Consider the following 14,782-nt stretch of genomic DNA (forward strand, 5'->3'; position numbering starts at 1 on the left):
TCCAGACAGCTGGGGGCTCCAATGGCAAACCAGCCTGCGTCCCTAAGTACTTCCAGTAGGTGGGGGTGTCCCAGTGCACAGAGCTTGAGGGTGCAAAAGCAGCAGAAATGATTAACTGGCAGGGCCTGCAAACAGCTGTCCACATCAGTCCTGGTGGGGGTCGGTGGGGGCCCAGCTGCGGAGAACAGAGTGCAGACACAAAGAAAAGGAGGCTGCTGGGAGCAGAGGCAGGGAGCCGAAAAGGATCATTTTTTATCTAAAATATCCTTAAGACATACAAGTGTTTTTTGGGGTTTTTTTTGTTTTTTTTTTTTACTTTTTTTTTACTTCATTCTCACACTACTAACCAAGCCAACCGGTATTTTTTTTTTTTTTAAGTTACATTGTGCTAAGCTTTTTCAATACAGATTTAAAAAAAAAAAAGCATGAATTAAAAAAAAAATCAGACAAGGGTTCAGCAACTACGGCTCTGTTTATATTTTAATGTTTGATACATGAGTGCCTCCATGGCGGAAGAAAGGCAGTGAGAGAGAGAGACAGACAGACAGACAGACAGACACAGACACACAGAGAAAGACAGAGTTGCTTGTTAGCTTTAGTGCCAATCACAGACACTTTATTTTCCTCCCATGTCTTTCAAAATTATTCAAAATTAAAACTTCACCCCTCCCTGCCTTTATGTTTTGGGGGTCCACTATTATAAATACAAGGGGGCTGCTGTCTACCCAACAGCAATGAGAGTCCAAGGCCAATCGATGAAACACACACACACACACACACACACACACACACACACACACACACGCCCATAGCCAGTCCCGTCTGGTCCAACTCTCAAGTTACAGGTTTACTCGGCAAGTCTAAATAATATTCAAAATGATAAATGGCACCCCAAGCCCAGCATCTACCATCAATCTTTTTTTAAGGAACATCCATCTTCAATAACGTACGTTTGAATCATGTGAAGCCAGGAGCCCTGAGACTCATTTATCCCACCCCTCACATGCGGGGCCTTGCTTGAATGATACCTGTCAACTGCTTTCCCCACTCCGGACTAAAGGGAAGCAAAAGAAGGGGGGAGAGAGAAGGACAGGGAAGTCACACAGCACGGGAAGCTGAGCGGTGTGGCTCCGCAGAGCACATAAAGGGATACAGCATCTTTGGTACCGCGGCCAATCTTGTACCCTCATGCCACACCACACATCCTGAAGACAGCCATATACAGGGCAGGCTGTAGCCTCCCCTCTCCCTGCCTCTCTTCTCTCCACCCTCTGCCTCTCTCACCAAATCAGCAGAGCTCCTAGAGCAAGCCACACTGTACTGTACTGGAGGAGGAGGGGACAACTGGCCTTCCCTCCCCTCGCTGTTGTCTGGCCGGGCCCATATGATAAATGACATATGTCATTCTGTCAGGAGGAAAGGGTGGGTCAGTGATGTATGAGTCCGCTGAAAAGGAAATCGACTGTTTGGCATGGCGAGGCTCTTCTCCACCAGGATTTAGTTTCAGAACTCTGAAATGAATTCTCCGACGTTTCAAGTGCATACTTAGGGCAGGCTGCCGGGAGGCCTGGGGAAATCGCACTTTATCCTCCCCCTGTCCTTCCGATGGCACGCGCTTGTACACACACACACACACACACACACACACACACACACACACACACACACACACCCTAAACCAATCCTACTACCAGATACCTGGAAAAGGCCACGTGCATGTCAGCATCCTCAACAGTCGCACACCGGGGGTTGTTAAAAATATGATTTAAAAAAAAGCAGAATGAAATGGAGGGCAGGGAGGTTAGTCCTTTTATTTATTTATTTTTTAATGGCAAAGGGCTGACACAAAAGCAAGATAAAAATTAGCATGTTTGAAGTAATCGGCCCGCAGCTTGACATCTGCATAGTAAATTTTAAAGGAAAAAAATGTGTCAGACAGCCATGCGCCGATGCGCCCTCCCCCCTTTCATTAGCTCACTGCCAGGGTGGTACCGCTCAACCTCATTACAGCGGGAGGATTTATGGAGCTGAACCCAATGGCAAAGAAAAGGCATCTGTCAATAATTGTAGGAAGCTGCACTCACAGCTTTGAAATCTCATTAAGTATGCAGTTATCAGGCATAAAGATCAAAAACATTACTCAACTCCGACAGAATCTTATGGGGGAACATTAATTAGCAACAGGCCTACAGTACAAAAAGAGAGAGAGAGAAAGAAGGAGAGAAAGAGAGAGAGATGGGGGGGAGACTTCCTCTCACACCTGCCCAAACCCACAAACCTAAAGCAACACTCCCCCTCCCGCCCGAAAAAAATAATTCCCGGCATCTGAGACTGATCAAGAACATGAAACGAAAGACACACACACACACACACAGAGAGAGAGAGAGAGAGAGAGAGAGAGAGAGAGAGAGAGAGAGAGAGAGAGAGAGAGAGAAGGGGTGGGTGGCGGGCAGCGAGGGCGGGTAGAGGGAGGCGGGGCGACCCGTTGAGAAAGGCCTGGCGGTGAGGACAGAAAAGGAAGGAGCTGTCAAACTTGAGGAGGATGTCAGCGCCCGCCCTGATTACAGGGGCCTATGCAGTTCACAGACCTTTTATCATTCCACCCATCAAAACCAGCCTAAGAGTCAGAGTCTGAGGACTTGGGGCTACAGGTCTGCGGCCCAGGCTGGGTCCAGACACAGGACTGTCCCTTTAGACCTAGACTAACCTGCAAGGCAGGACACCCACCTGCCCAAGGCCTGCTTTCCTGGGAATTAGGCTGCAGCCAGGCACCAAAGCCAACAAGATCCTTGGAGGAGCCCTGGACACAAGGTGGGGCATCTCTGCCACCTTCACACACCTTTTTCATCTTCCTAGAAGGCACTGGAATCCCCCTCTCACACATGCACCTTGGCTTATTTTTGTGTGTGATCATTTGAAGCACACGAAGGTCAGGCATGGTGACACGGGCCTGTCATCCTAGCATGCAGGAAGCTGCAACAGCCTGGGCTACATAGCAAGATGCTGTCTCAAAAACTCACATATAAATAAATAAGTAAATAAATAAATAAATGGAAATCTCACAGAAACTACTGTTGTCAAGTTCACCCTGGGTCATGAGGCTTTAAAAGATTCTCTGTAACTACGGGGGGGGGGGGGGGGCAGTGGGGAGGGTGGCTACAGTCGGGCATCCAAAAGATCAACAAGCCGCTTTAATCCAAGGTACCCAAGAGGAAAAAACAAAATTAAACAGTATGTTTCTTTGGCCTGCCACATGGCCCACCACTTGCAAGCTGCATTGGGAGAAAATAATTTACGCATGATGGGAATTTCCCCATGAGCCTTTTACCCCCAGGATCTCAGGCAAACTTCTGTGCCCTGTGGAAGGGATGGATCCATTCTGGGCACACTGAACCTGGAAGTGTGAGCAGTGAGGTGGCTGCAGTACAATGTGCAATCTCAGCCCTGGCACATCATGAACAGTCTCACACACATATACTCGTGTGTGTGTGTGTGTGTGTGTGTGTGTGTGTGTGTGTGTGTGTGTGTGTAAGGATAATGAAGTAAACAGGCTGCATTTTATTTCCCTCATTATATTATTAATATAAAAAAGTGATCTTTTCCACTTACCATAAGCACATGGATTCTCTCTCTCTCTCTCTCTCTCTCTCTCTCTCTCTCTCTCTCTCTCTCTCTCTCACACACACACACACACACACACACACACACACACACACACACACAGCATTTCCCATAATTCTACACCATGAGAAAACCCGAGGATCAGAGATCTCCCAGTTCCCCACTCCCTCCCATGCCAGCCTCTGGTGTCATGACCACTTCTAAAGCCTTTACCTCTCTCCTCCACACCAGACAAAACCTTCTCTTAATTAGCCACATCTTTAAGGAAACTGGCATTAAGATCCCTAGGCAACAGGCTCAGAGATTCCTTCAAGCCAAGGAGCCATCCTTTGGAATCCCAGTGAACTCAGCTCAAACCAATTGTCACCCATGACCCAAAATAGTTAGCAGCACTTGTGTACAAACCAGACTCTGGAAGAAATGTTAGCGTTCATTACAATAAGGTGTTTATATTTTTTTGTATGCTACAACATTACCTTTATTATGTGTAACATCAAAGTGATTATAGCAATTACATCTAACAGAATTAATTACATCATTCCAGGATACATAATGCATTAGAGGTAAGCCAAAGAAAGAAAACATCTTGATTGTAGTAACTATTGTTGGTTAGGCTTTCTCCAGCAGCAATGCCAATCCAGTGGCAGCTTGTAGGGCCCTGGAAGCTGAGAGGTTTCAGAAGAGATCAGGCTATTTTCTTAAAATGAAGTGACGCTTTTGCTTAATAATATGTTGGCGCTAGGGGACATATAAAATCGATTTAATATTTTTTAAGTGTAAATCTTTAAAAGGTGCTGGTTCATTCACCCAACCAATGTTACAACATAAAGAAAAAAGCACATGGGTGAAAGACTTACAAGTCTTTACGTATGCAAAATAAATGCACTCAAGGCTTCATTAATATTAATTTAAATTCAAAACCCATTTACATTAAATTGTTCATTAAAAATTGCCTATTTTATGCAACATGCATTTCTCAAAGAACTCAGAGGAAACTGAATACATAGGGCTAAATTTAATGATGGGGACAGAATATCAGAAGTAAATGAATTTGAGTCATCGCACGTAGAGCCCTTTACTCTCCATTAAGAAAAGGGACTCCAGTTCGGGAAACGAGCGAGAATTTGGAGTATTTTGTTTTCTACTACCTTAGACTTATGAAGAAGACATCCTGGTTTATCACAGACAAGGAAGAAGAAGTGGTATGTGTGTGTGTGTGTGTGTGTGTGTGTGTGTGTGTGTGTGTGTGTAGGGAGAGGGAGAGGGAGAGGGAGGGAGGGAGGGAGAGAGAGAGAGAGAGAGAGAGAGAGAGAGAGAGAGAGAGAGAGAGAGAGAGAGAGAGAACAGAGGCCAGTCAGCGAGCCTGCTTTGAGCCTCGGTTTCCAACTCCACTCAAAGGCACGGAGTGTTAAGCTTATGCTTTTAAGAATGTGCCTCACTGAGCATTTCCCACTAGTCATCTCCACAAAAAACTGACAGTTCACCTCTCCTCTATCTTCTGTCCTTTATTGTCCTAGTCAGGAGACCAAGAAGTATGACAAGGAGTGGGTGAGTTCCTTGTTTGGCCCCCTCCCTCCTCAAGACAATCTGAACTTCCCGTTTCCCCAACAGCTGTTCTGGATGAAGAAAGCACAGTTATAATTAATAACATGTGTCCTGACAGTATGGATTACTAATTTATCATAAAGCCCAAATAAATTTAAATTATGCTCCAAGAACCACACCTTTGCATATGTGAACGAAGAAAGTAGAGAGATGGTCAGAAAGTCCAAGCTATACAACTTTAGCGAAATGCCCTTTTTAAGTCTCAGCACATCTCCTGGGCTATTTAGGTTGGAGCAGTGGGAAAATTTACAGAATTGAAGCTAATTAAACCCAAAGAATCCCAATGCTGATCAAACCAAGTGTATTGTGCTAGAAATGTCTTTTTTTAAATGAGGCTTATAAAATATTCAATATTTGGTCAAGGACACTATGTAATTCTCTCAATAATGATTCCTAAATCTAGAGTCTGTGGCCTTAAGCCGGCCATGTTGTGCTACTGTCTTCTCAAAGATTATTTCCAAGAATGCACCGACTTACTCTAGCCACAAACAGCGACCTGAATTTTTAAGTCCACACTCAACGTAAATTTTTACACATGCTGAAAAAATTAAGGGAGGCTCCAAAGTCCATCCATTTCTTACAATGCAGGTTAAAAAAAATTCAGAAAGAGAGGAAAAAATATATTCATAGTCATTGTTTAGTAGGATTTAAAAATTAATTGAATGACTAACTGCAAATACTGGAAACTAGAATTAATCTGTCTGGATTTAAAAAAAAAAGGCTTACAGACATTTAAATGCATGTATCAGGACACTTTATCAACCTAACATAAAATTGTCATCTTATCTTATTATATGACTATTTTATGCATGTGTCAAAGAATTTAAAAATGACTGCCTGTCTATTGAGTCTAATTACAAGTGCACATTTTCTGCCTGGATGTTCAAGCCTACACCATTGTTACCAAATAAAATATATTGTATTCACCTTTCATTTTTACCTTCAGACACAGAAACCACCACTTAGAATGTAAGTAAAGCAGGAACATGCACCAGGAGCATCTCACAGGGTCCCTGGTTTGGCCTGGCCTCCCTGCACTCGGGATATGGTAAGGGTAGAGTATAGTTCCCAGGACCAGCAGCTTCAGTGGGCTGGATACTAGCACAGAAGGGTAGACACAGACCACTCCACGTTTTATTTTTTAACTACAAGGCCAAAGCTATGCATGGTTTGTTCAGTAGCACATAGGAATAGAAACTGGGCCTGCAGGGAACCCTCACAAGGTTGCACCTGGAGTGCCTGATGGGCTTAAAGGAGGCTGTGACATCAGGACCATGGGACACTTGCCAGTTCCTTGCTCTTCTTCATGTCTGTGTTTTGCAGCCTAGCCAGACCTCATTCCGCAGCCCACATGTAAAGAGAAAGCACCCGGGAGCGAGAGCAGGTCCACACAGTTAACACGATCCTTCTCCTTGCAAAAGTGTCAGGCTAGACTGAATACAGGTTTGCATCCTACAAACTCACCTAGGTCTCACAGCATCTCCCAAGGCCCTGAACACAGTCACCTTCCATTCCCATCACTTCACTAACCAATCTTCAGTCAAAGAGAGGAAACAGAGTTTTGAGGCAATCTGGAGAATAACTGTTGGTCTATTAGCTATTGACATCCTCCCTCACATTCAGGAACACGCTCAAGGCAAACCCAAGAACGGAATGACAAGGACCTCTGGCCACAATCAAGGGTTGCCCTGGAGTGTACTGAACCCCTCCCTGACAGTTGTCAGGATCACGGAGTTGGGAGCACAGAATCTGAATTCTGGAAGGTTTTCCTTCCCAGGTAGAGGCCCACAGGATGATTCCTTGACTGGTGTTTTTCCTTCGTTGACTTAATTTTCTTTTTTTATGTCTATAGTTCCCTTGGTTTCAAAGGGAATGGGGAGGGAAAAAAACACAGGCCAGGCATAGCCAGTTCTGTGCCACCTCACCCTAGAGAAGACTGCCTGTCCAAAGGAAAAATATGTGGCAGGTCTGAGAGGAAATAAATTCACAAGGCAGATGCGGGCATGTCGTCCTGAGTGCTCGGGGCTTCTAAGAGAAAAGGCAAAAGCTGCTGGCGGGAGCTACCCTAAGTAGGAAGCAGCTTGATGAAGGTGTCATAGGCACACCACCAGGTGAGCCACCTCTTAGGTGGGCTGCTTTTCAGGCATGCGAATGTCCACTGGTAATGGCAAAGACCTTCAGCCTATGCCAGGTAAACCAGAGTTCAGCGACACCAGCTGATCCTAGTCCCTTTTACAAAAGTCAGGAGGCCTGAACACTGACCCTCACAATGCTACCCACCTAAGAACTCTATAGAGGAACAGTCCTTTGCAAGGAAAAAAAAAGAATCCAAAAGTCACTGATGAGTTGTTGCTCACTGAAGATTTTTTTAAAAGCCGAACAGTGTTCTGTGATATATCCTCCAGAAAATGTACATACGTGGATAAAATATAACATGCTGTTAAGGATTACTCTAATTCAGCACTGCTATTTTCTGAAAATACTTGTTTAAAAACAGGTACTATAACTGGGGGGAGGGTTCTATTTTAAGCAAGGAATAACGCTATTTTGTCTAAAGAACACTGGCCATTTCTAACCCAGCTTCAACGGGCAACAACAATCTTCCACTACCAATGTCTGGCCTTTTCGTTGTCCATGCTCTGAGGAAGGAAACTCCAGCCCAGATTTCTGACCAGCAGGTGAAGACACGCCTCTTTCTTTCCCATTCTCCCTCTCTGCAAAAAGACTCTAAATCATGCATAATTTCTATTTTCAAAAATCTAAATTGCAGAACTCCGTCTTTTCAGGGATTCTTGGAGCCTGCTTTGGCCTCTCAGAGAGCTCTGTTACATTTGGCCTAGATAGAAAGCCTGCATGCACCTGTGTGCTTCGTCTGCAGGCTCTCCCCAGCTCTGGGCCCTTTGTGGTTGTTATTCTACCCCAGACCATTAAAAGGGCCCTAATTCCTATGACATGATTATCCAGGTACCAAAGCCCATTTGTCACCTGCAGCAGAAAATTGAGTTAATGCACAACTAAAGGCAGCCAGGACTGTGTAATATCAACTTGATTACATCAAACTAGCTGCAAACCTAATTCTGCTGCATGACACTGCGTCAAGCTTGTCATCTCCAATCATTAAAGCTGTCAGGAATCCATCAGGTTTACAGCTAATTAGGTGAACACTAATGAAGCTGGCAAAACAACTTTTCTTTTTTTATGGCTGAGCGGACCTTTCAGTTTGGGGGGGGGGGTGTTGGATTCCCGAGTAGTCTCAAGGTTGCTGTGGACAGGATTTCCAGTCACCAATCAGCAGACATCTTTCTTTTTCCCACTGCCTCTCTATCCGTACAAAGCCATCAATTTGTCATCACTCCCAGGATGTCCCAAAAGCCGCTGTGGGAAGTGAAAAAGGAGGGAAACAGAAGTTCCTAGTCCATCCATCCAAACAAGCCGACGGAACAAAACGGCACCCCTCACACAGCTCACTTACGGGCCTGCGCGCACTCAGAAGCAGCCTAACTGTGGAAGGGTTTTGTGTGGAGCTCTTCAGTCATGCCGCGCCCCTCCTCCACATGTCCATTAGGCAGAGGCATTCTGATAAAGTAAATCCAAAACCAGGGTATGAGAAAGAATGAAAGCACTCATTCTGCCAACTTCTGATTGACCATTAAGCTATTGATGAATGTGCCTGTCAGGAGAGAGACAATTAAATCAAATATGAAACAAAGTCGTTTTGACGGGTCATTTTGATAGAGCAAAGCCATTCTTCCATCTCCCATTCGTCCTGCAGTCAGGTTTTTATATAATGAATTTTCCTTAACTGACCTGAGATTTCCTGGCTGGCTTAAAAGTGCAAAAAGGTTAGTGAACAGGTTGCTTTACAAAAGAATAATAAAATGAGTAAAAATCACGCTAACAGCACATTTGAGAAACTTGTCATATGGACAGGGTGGAACAGCAAAGCCAAACTACAGAGTTCAAAATCACATGGAAAGATGCAACCACATATGCTTCATTGGATGGAGGCACAGATACCTTAAAAATGTGTACCCGAAAAGGAAAGAAAAAAAATCACAGACTGGAAGAAGCCCAAGACATTCCTACTACCCAACTTTGTAAAGGATGCCTCCAAAGTTTCAGAGTTTATTTTGGGGAGATAAGCTCACTGCTAAAGCCTGGAATTTAAAGGAGGAGGTGGGATGAGCAGGCAGCATCAGTGAGGAGGTGATCTCTCTGTTGGGATCTTCAAACTTTCTAAATGTAGGTAATACCGAAAACATGCAAGCATTCATGCACCAAACCAAGTTTAATCCCTCCTAAGCTTTCTTCATAACACTGACAGGCCAGTACACTTCTGGGAGAAGTTCCTTCTCTGTGACCCTGATAAAGAGACTGCAGGCCAGAGTGCAGCTGAGGTGGAAGCCAAGCCAGTCTGATGGTCATCACCATCACCACTAGCCTGGGTACCACCATCACCAGCCTGGGTACCAACAGCACGCAGAACAGTACCTCAGTGACCCTTTTCTCAGCCCTCCCCCCTTCTATCAAAAAAGACGTGAAAGGGAAGAAGACTGAAGAAAAGGACTCCTAAGCAACCCTCCCCTTCAGGCAGCATCTGAGTCTCTGCATGTCCGAGTGTTACTCATATCAAAATACATCACGTCCATATGTGGTCCTCTCTCAGCAAGCCGCCCCAAATCCCTGAAGTTGCACTGACAGGGCCCTCCTGACGTCATGGAGCTTGGCCTCACTATTGCAAGTGATTTATTGATGTTTATTGGGAATGAATAGATCAAAGGCACAGGCATGACGGGCGATCAATCAGTCATCAAATCAAGGGTGGCAACCGGCCAGAAACCCTTCTTCCAGCCAACGTGCTCCTAACCGACATTATTGCAAAATAATGTTATGTGTGTGGGTTTTGTTTTATTTTCAATGATTCTTTTTTCCAGAAAAAAAAAAAGCAGCTCAGTCCTAACAGAAGTTGACGTTCCTGGTGGAAAGGGGGGGGGGGGGAAGTACTCAGATATGTCCCAGAACTAAGTGCTAGAAGAGGGTAGAGAACAGCAGCAGAAAGAGAGGGAGGGGGTAAGAAGATATTCACGAATGGAGGGAATGTCAGCATCCAACACTGACCTGACAGTCATCTGACAATACCCAGACCCTGTGCGCTCTGGTTTCCACCGCTGTACCCGGTTTGGGCCCAATAAATGAAGAATCAATCGAATTAGCAGTAAGGTGGCCAGAGGGATCGGCTAGCTCACTCGCTGGCTAGCTCTCGTCCGGATAGGCACCGGGTAGTACCCAGGACAACACGGAAGGTGTCCCAGAGAACTCAGGTGACCCCGCCCGCCCCCCCCCCTCCACCGAAAGACACGGGTTGGAGAGCGCCTTCCCTGCTGCAGCCAGAGCGGCGGAGGTGGGGATCTAGCCCAGCTCGGTAGTCTCCGGGAGGGTGTGCGAGCGGGTTGAGCGAAGAGCGTAGCGGGGCAACCGGGGGGTGCGCGCACCCAGGCAGGAAAGCCGCGAGCAGACCGGGCTCCCGGAGTTACTCTGAGCCCGCAGAGACAGAGAGAGGGAGAGAAAGAGGCGAGGAGTGCGGCGAGCAGCGCGGGGGCCGGCAGCCCGGAGGCGCGGCGCGAGCAGAGGAAGAGGAGGAGGACTGGAGGAGGAAGGGGAAGCCGCTCGTACCTGCTGCGCGCCGGGGCGCCTGCTGCTTCCTCCTCGGCATGATGCTTCTCCCGCGACTGCCGCCGCCGCCGCTGCCGGGCTGAGCCGAGGGAGGGAGGGGCGGCGGGGGGGGGGGCGAGGCGGGCCTGCTCGCAGCCTCCCCCCCGGAGAGCGGCCGCCCGCAGGATGCTGCTGCGCCCCGGCTCTCCGCGTCCCCCCCTCGCTGCGCTCCGCCGCGATCCCCGAACGTGCGGAGGGAAGGAGGGCGGGCGAGGGAGGCGCGGGGAAGGAGGAGCGCGGGGGGAGGAGGAGGAGGCAGAGGAGGAGGAGGAGGACCACGCTGCCGGCGGAATGGGAAGTTTGACAAATCGCTCCAGAGGCCCGAGGAGGAGGGGGCGGGGAGGAGCGGTCGCCCTGCCCCCCCCCGCCCCGTCCCTAGACGAGGTGCGCGGGGTTCGGGGCTGGGGGGCGGGGAGAGAGGGAGGGGAAGGCGGGCAGAGGGATGAGAGGAGGAGCCCGCGAGCGACCCCGGCCGGTCCTGCCCCGCTTCCCGCCCCCAGACAGGGAGGTCAAGGCATCCGGGGGTGGAGGTGTTGGGGGTGGGGGGTGCAACCGCCGCCGCGGCCCGGGGCTCAGCGGTCCAGTCTTCTGCCCACGGCGCGGCTGGAGCGGCGGCGTCGGCAACAGGCAAGCTTAAAGGAAAAGGAGATGATCGTGTCACTCGCCTGCCCGCGGGGGCGCCCCCAGCCCCGGCCCCGATGCCTGCCTAGGACCCCCGCCCAAGTCCAGCCACCCAGAGCCGGCCCTCAGCCTCCGCCCCGTGCGTTCACGCAGGGGAGCGGGACCCGCCCAGCAGAGCCCGTCCCGGGGAGCCCGCATCCCCCGCCCAACCCTCCTTCCCCACCCGGGCTCGTCCGGGGGCCGCTCCCGACTGCCCCTCCCGGCCCGCACTCCTCTCCACCCGCCGCGTGCAAAGCCTCAGAGCACTCCCCAGCTCGGGATGGTGCCCCTACAAAGATCCCAGGGCCCCGGGGCGCACCAGAGTGAGGAGGCACGGGCTACCATGGGTGTGGGCCCTGGGGCTCTTCTCCTGGGACCCTCCGTGGCTACTTCTCTGTTTTTTTACCCCGAGGCAAACTTTCCCAGGCGTGTTTCGGGGGCCAGCATAGGAGGGGACACCTCCAAGTTTCCTTTACTGACTTTGGGACGATCACAGTCTCTGCACCCCGCGTCTTGCCCCCTTAGGCTCCTGGCCGCGCCCCCCACCCATGGCGACAGCGGGTTTCAAGGCGGGACGGGGGCGGCAAAAGAAACTCGGACTCCGCTGCCCATCCCCCGCCGGGCGCGTCCTAGACAGGGGACCACCCCAACCGCGCCGGGTTTAGGGCCAGTTCTGGACGAAGGGGGATTGATTATTGATTGGGTGATTGGGGTTGCAGACGCTCCAGGCGGACTCGGCCGATGCGCCTAGGGAAGGAGGCAGCTGGCGGGGTGCGTTGGCGACAGGGCGACGAGGGCTCACTTACTCTGGTGGTGAGGGCGCCGGTAGGCTGGAATTCACGCGGGCGACCCTCGGGCGGCGGCGGTGGAGCGGCAGCCAGAGCCCGAGCGGCGCGGGCGGCGGCGCATCGATGCGCTGCGGGCTCGATTGCGTCTCCCTGGGCCAGCTCTTAGGCCGAGAATGGGGCGGCCGCGGCGCAGCGGGCTCAGGGCGCTGGTGGGCGGTGGTGGCTTGGGTGGCCTCTGGGCCCCCAGCTCCCCGGAACTGCAATGTGTCTGGGCGCGCAGGCTGGGACCCTGGCACCCATGCGAGCCCCGAGGCCCACAGTCCACCCGAGGGCCCGCGCCCTGCGCCCCAGGACTAGCCGCCTGAGCGCACTGGAAGCTGCAAGCCCTGGCCTTGCTTGCTTGCTGCTACTGCTGCTGCTTCTTCTTCTTCTTCTTTTTTTTTTTTTCTTATTATTTTGAACTTATTCTTATGTTCCCTCTTCTTCAGCTCTGTCTCTTTTTCATGCTTTCTTGTGGTTGCTTTTTCAAGTTTTGAAAGTTCACAGCGTGCTTTCTTTTTCTTGTAGACTTGGAGACCAAGATCTCACCCTACCGGTAAGATCAAAAGTCTCCGCTCGCCACCGGCCGGCGGGCTTGGGCTGGGTCCTGACGCCTGCCTGAATGCCGAAGTGCGACTGCTGTCCTCCGGGGCTATAAAGCCCGCTCCAATGCCTAGGCGCGCCGGAGCTCTCTGAGTTAAACTGGTACGGATCCCGGGTGGAGCAGAGAGCCCGAGGCGAGTTGAGGCCGGGCTCCCGGGCTGCCTGTGTGGGGGGCGTACTTTTGGGTGGGTACAAACCCGGAGCGCTTGGTGCTTGTGACCGCAGAGACTGAAGCTGCGTTTCCTCCAGGCCAGGGAGACACGGCCCCAAGGGCGCGTAACGCTTCTTGCGAGCGAGGGATCGGTGAGTCGAGTGGCCCCGCCGTTGGCCTCACGGTTCAGCTGGCCACAGGGCCCCTCTTGCCTGGAGGAGGGTCGTTGCTGATGGAGGTCAGACCCCGAAGGTCCCCAGCTCACGTTCCAAGAGCGGAGCACCCATTTAGGCACGCCGGCGGCGACGTGCTTACAGCGCTGGGTAACGCGCACCGGGAGTTCGCCCAAAGGATGCTTCCCTCTCCCTTTCCTTCCCTTTGCTGCTCTCTCAACCTTCGTTCCTTCACCGTGCACCCCCTCCCCGTGCCGCGGCCTAAGGGCTGGTCCCCTTGTTGACTGCCGGCCCCCTTGCTCGCCAGTGCCTAGCCCTCCCTGCTCAGGAACGGCGCGCCGTGTGATCCGCCCTAACATCTGTCCGTCCAACCATTGGCGCATCCATCAGTGTCAATGGGCTGCACATTGCAGCGACAGCCTGTCACGCACAACTCGGGCTGTGCGGAGTGCACACTGAGACCACACTGCCTTGCCCGGTGGGGCACTCAAACAGACTCGGCCGGCTTGGCATTGACTGGATTCTTGATTTCTACTGAGTTCTTTTAGCTACATGCACCTATTCACCCTTAATTTGGGGATCTCAACACGTGCATAGTTTTTCTGGTTATTCTAGGGATGAAACTGAGGAAGTGGGCAAGGTCAACCTAGTTCTTATATTTCACTAGGGTTTATCTTCGCTTCTGCGGCAGCGCTGGGTGTAATTAAAAGAGAAAAGTTCTCCAAATTCGCACAAAATAGACCCTGAAACTACCTGAGTGCGGGACCTTAAGTCCCTCAACCTGGGCTAGGTGCTAGGTTGTGGAGTTCACCCGCTGCACTTAGCAAGATTTCAAGGGGCTGGGGACAACTTTGCATAACCGGGGCTGACTGCTGGCTGCTTCCCAGGGCCTGACCGGGAGAAATGCAGACCGATGGACTCAGGGAAAACGAAGGGTTCCATTTAGGGAGAAATGGCGTCTGGGTAGCAGTGAGTCTGTAATTCATTTATCATTACAAAAATAAGGGCAAGACCTTGAGAAACCGGCGCTTGCAGATAGTTTCTGGCTACCTGGGCTACAGTTTCGAGTTCTCCCTATTGTACTTCTTTGCTTTCCGCTCCTTCTGCAACTACCCAGATGGTAAACACACACACACACACACAGGTGTCCCTGATGAGTCTGGCCCTCCCCAAGGCCTTCTGTTTGCTCTAAGAACCTCAGGGGAAGGGCATGTGCAGGTTTCTACCCCTATGACATCTGAATGAAGCCTACCCGGCAATTGACCTGACTTTATTATTATTGTAAATATTTCTGTCGACTGTCCTGCCGGCAAACAACCCTTCTGGCAGTTCATATTATATCGCGGTTAGGGAATTCTGAGGGGGAAAGAGCCCCGTTCAGGCAAGCGCTGTTTGCTGGGTTCTGGAAAAGGTCAGGAAGCGTTGGGCAG

General features: G+C 50.4%; 1 protein-coding gene across 2 annotated transcripts in view; it reads right to left on the reverse strand.

The window, feature by feature from the left end:
* Tshz3 (teashirt zinc finger homeobox 3) overlaps positions 1 to 13,613 on the reverse strand; it is a 74,349-nt gene extending 60,736 nt beyond the window's left edge. The window contains exons 1-2 of one of the 2 annotated variants that reach the window (XM_037199343.1): positions 12,405 to 13,613; positions 10,900 to 11,570 (exon numbers count right to left, since the gene is read on the reverse strand). In XM_037199343.1, the coding sequence (XP_037055238.1) occupies positions 10,900 to 10,939 (40 nt within the window). In that variant the 5' untranslated portion in view covers positions 10,940 to 11,570; positions 12,405 to 13,613. Of the gene's footprint in view, positions 1 to 10,899; positions 11,688 to 12,404 lie in introns of those variants that run through there. The other variant, XM_028877750.2, reaches the window with a different exon arrangement.
* Between the last annotated feature and the right edge of the window lie 1,169 nt (positions 13,614 to 14,782).

The sequence above is a fragment of the Peromyscus leucopus genome, chromosome 1 (assembly GCF_004664715.2).
Source record: "Peromyscus leucopus breed LL Stock chromosome 1, UCI_PerLeu_2.1, whole genome shotgun sequence".
In the NCBI taxonomy this organism is placed as follows: domain Eukaryota; kingdom Metazoa; phylum Chordata; class Mammalia; order Rodentia; family Cricetidae; genus Peromyscus; species Peromyscus leucopus.